Source organism: Nelumbo lutea, chromosome 4, assembly GCF_056320005.1.
Source record: "Nelumbo lutea isolate HS-2025 chromosome 4, American lotus-T2T, whole genome shotgun sequence".
Taxonomy (NCBI): Eukaryota; Viridiplantae; Streptophyta; class Magnoliopsida; order Proteales; family Nelumbonaceae; genus Nelumbo; species Nelumbo lutea.
In genome coordinates this window covers 57,708,053-57,711,243 of record NC_142687.1, presented here as the reverse complement: position 1 = coordinate 57,711,243, position 3,191 = coordinate 57,708,053, and the positions used below count along the sequence as shown (strand labels likewise).

At 41.2% G+C, this 3,191-nt stretch overlaps 1 protein-coding gene across 1 annotated transcript; it reads left to right on the top strand.

Moving 5' to 3' along the window:
• The first annotated feature begins 725 nt into the window (after positions 1-725).
• On the top strand, positions 726-2,294 carry LOC148860756 (E3 ubiquitin-protein ligase RING1-like). Its single transcript, XM_088941310.1, has one exon. The coding sequence runs from the start codon at positions 931-933 to the stop codon at positions 2,005-2,007; it is 1,077 nt and encodes a 358-aa protein (XP_088797436.1). The 5' UTR covers positions 726-930; the 3' UTR covers positions 2,008-2,294.
• The last annotated feature ends 897 nt before the right edge of the window (positions 2,295-3,191 follow it).

Here is a 3,191-nt window from a genome sequence, read left to right as displayed (position 1 = left end):
TTGTCAATGCTATTTTTTGGATGAAGACCGTCCACACATAGCAGGACACCATCTTACCATAAACAAGAACAAAATGATCCCGTCCATGATACATACGCAGTACCGAACGCCACCCTAATCTAGTGAGGTTGATTTTGTAGAGATCAGCTTCAATCAATACAAAGCCCATTTGAACATCTTCGAACAGCTTACATCCGAAACATCTCCGTACTTCTATGCTTTATTTCATGGGGAGATACTGCCCACAAGAACTCTCGCATATCTATTCACATTACATCGAGTTCACATCTCCTCCCCACAACGTCCCACAACACATCCCTGCTGTGTATCGGACACTTCTCGATATGATGACATCATTGATTCTGGTACTATCATTAGAAGATGTTTCCAATACACGACTCGTGGACATTATGGGGTGTGTGAACTCTATTAGATGAGGAACATCTCATCGTCTTTTATAGTATAATATTATGCATGTGTTGGGGGTAAACGTGGGAAAGAAGATTTGGAATCTGATTTTATTGAATTGGGATCTGCTCCTTATACATGACACCTCACATGAACATCCCATGTACATTGTAAACATCTCTTGTAAATAATAAGATATAAATATGGGATATTCCAAATGTACGGTGGGATATGCCTGTGAGATCTGTGAGGCGCCATGTCTGATGAGCAGATCCAGTCTCGATTTGTTAATGTCTCAGTGGAGTCCTCAATAGAATAATCCAGAAGTAGACCGTAGGAGTCCACGCAGCTTCTGCCCCACATTTGTCTTCGCGGTACCGCATATATGTTAATATAATATTGACTACCACATAACTGCTCAAAAGTCTTTTGTTTTTTTCTTTTTTTCCTTCTAATTCTTGCCAATTTTTTTCACTCTCTTTTCTCCGATCTTTTCTCCGATCTTTTCTCCCCCCTGCAGAGATGTCATCCGCCGGAATCTCGGGTGGCGGTGGCGGTGGCGCCGCCGTTCCACGACCCTATTTCTGCTACCAGTGCAACCGCACGGTATTAATAACACCCTCACCCACCTCCGACCTTGTCTGCCCGGACTGCAACGGTGGCTTTCTTGAAGAATATGAAAACCCTAACCCTAGGCCCTCCTTAAATCCCGATCCCTTTTTCGACAACCTCGCTGGATTCCCTTCATTTGCTACTGGTCTAGGATTACCCGTTCTCCTTTCCACCTCCACATCAGGCGACTTCCAGGGCCCTACTGAGCTCTCCACCCTCTTCGGACCCGCGCTTCGCCACCGCTCCACGTCTGCTTCTTTTCAAGAACCAGAAGTGTTCAATCCCTTTGCGTTTCTTCAGAATTACCTTCAAGCCCTAAGAGCCGACGGCGCCAACATTCAATTCGTCATCGAGAACAACCCCGGTGATGGAGGGATCCGCCTTCCATCCAATCTAGGCGATTATTTCATCGGTCCGGGGCTTGAGCAGTTGATCCAGCAATTGGCGGAGAACGATCCGAACCGTTACGGTACGCCTCCAGCTTCGAAATCGGCAGTGGAGGCTCTCCCTAATATTATTATTACGGATGAATTGTTGGCTTCAGATACGGCGCAGTGTGCGGTCTGCAAAGATACGTTCGAGCTTGGGAGCGAGGCGAAACAGATACCCTGCAAGCATATTTACCATTTGGATTGTATACTGCCTTGGTTGGAGTTGCATAATTCTTGTCCTGTTTGTCGGTACGAGTTGCCAACGGATGATCCCGATTACGAGCAGCGGAGGGGGAACCAAGGGACAGCGAATTCGGCGGGTGCTGGTGGGTCGGCAGATTCGGGGAGTGGAAGGGCAGGGCAGGTGCATGCGCCGATGCAGAGGACGGTGGAGCGGAGGTTTAGGATATCATTGCCATCGATATTTCGGGGATTGATATCGCCTGCGGAGACTAGTAACAGTGGAGTTGGAAGCAATAATGGAAGGGACCAGAACACAGGAAGCCGAGAGAGAAGGAATTTTGGGTCAGAGACCAGGGAAGAAGGTTTGGATTGAGAATTGTAAGTACTGTTCTAAGAACAGGAGGGTCCCCGTTTTCATCTTTTTTCCCTATTTTCTGTTTGATTAATTTTTACTTCTTAAATGAATAATGATAATGTTGTTGTTGTTCCTTCTTTAGCGTTTATTCATTTTTTTTCCTATAGTTTTATTTTTGGGAGTGGGGGTCTGATAGTATTGCAATCTGTGAGCTATATCTTGCACAGAGAATTAAGGAAGGCAACTTAGAATTTTATGTTATCATGAATTGATTCATAGGTTGAGATAAGTACCTTGTTATCCTCTGTTTCCTTGTGTTGTTTTATTACTTTTTCTTTCTCACATCAATTTGTAGTTTTTCTTCTTTGGTTTTTATTCATTTTATTCATATAGGTTTTCTGGGGTTGACACCATATCTCGCATAGAGAACTCTGGAATCAAACCCCAAATTTTATATTGTTATGGATTCATGCATTGTTTCATAAAAAAAAATCCTTAATAATGACTGACCTCGAATTCACTGGATAGCCATATATCATGTGATAACTTTCATTTTAGTTGTAACATGTCCTAATTGAAAACCCAGAGGAGGTAGATCTTTTAACCGGTTTTAATGAAATTTAATGTGGTTATTATTCTTTTATTTGTACATGATGTGCTTGTTTGTAGTATGTTAAGATAGACTTCTTGGAATATTTTTAAAATCTGCTTTTATGTGATTACTGATATAACTATCATTGCTTTTATTTATTTTTCTTCGTTGATAGGTAAAGATTTGTTGGACAAGTGAATATACACATGTTACACCCAAATGCTTAGCCACATGAAAATGCATCTATATTTCATTTTTCAAAAGATGCAATAATGCATTTAGTTCATTCAACTCTATTTTTAGTCGAGGCTCTGAATGCATTCCAATGCACATTCCACTTTTAGAACCAGTTTCTTTTTGGAAGTGTTGTTATTTCATCCATACAAATATTGTGTCATGTGGAAAAAGGAGTTGGTTTTAATCTTCCTTGTTGGCTTAAAACATGCAATTAATCCAACAGTGTGATCCTTCAACCTCAATGGCATGTTTATCCTCAAAAATCTCAAGAAATTCTGCAACTAATTAGCAGTTTTTCTAGTCTTTAAAGTTAACAATGATTTCTTTCTTTAATTAATTTGTTGACTTTCAAGTTTGTCATAAGCAAAGCAGT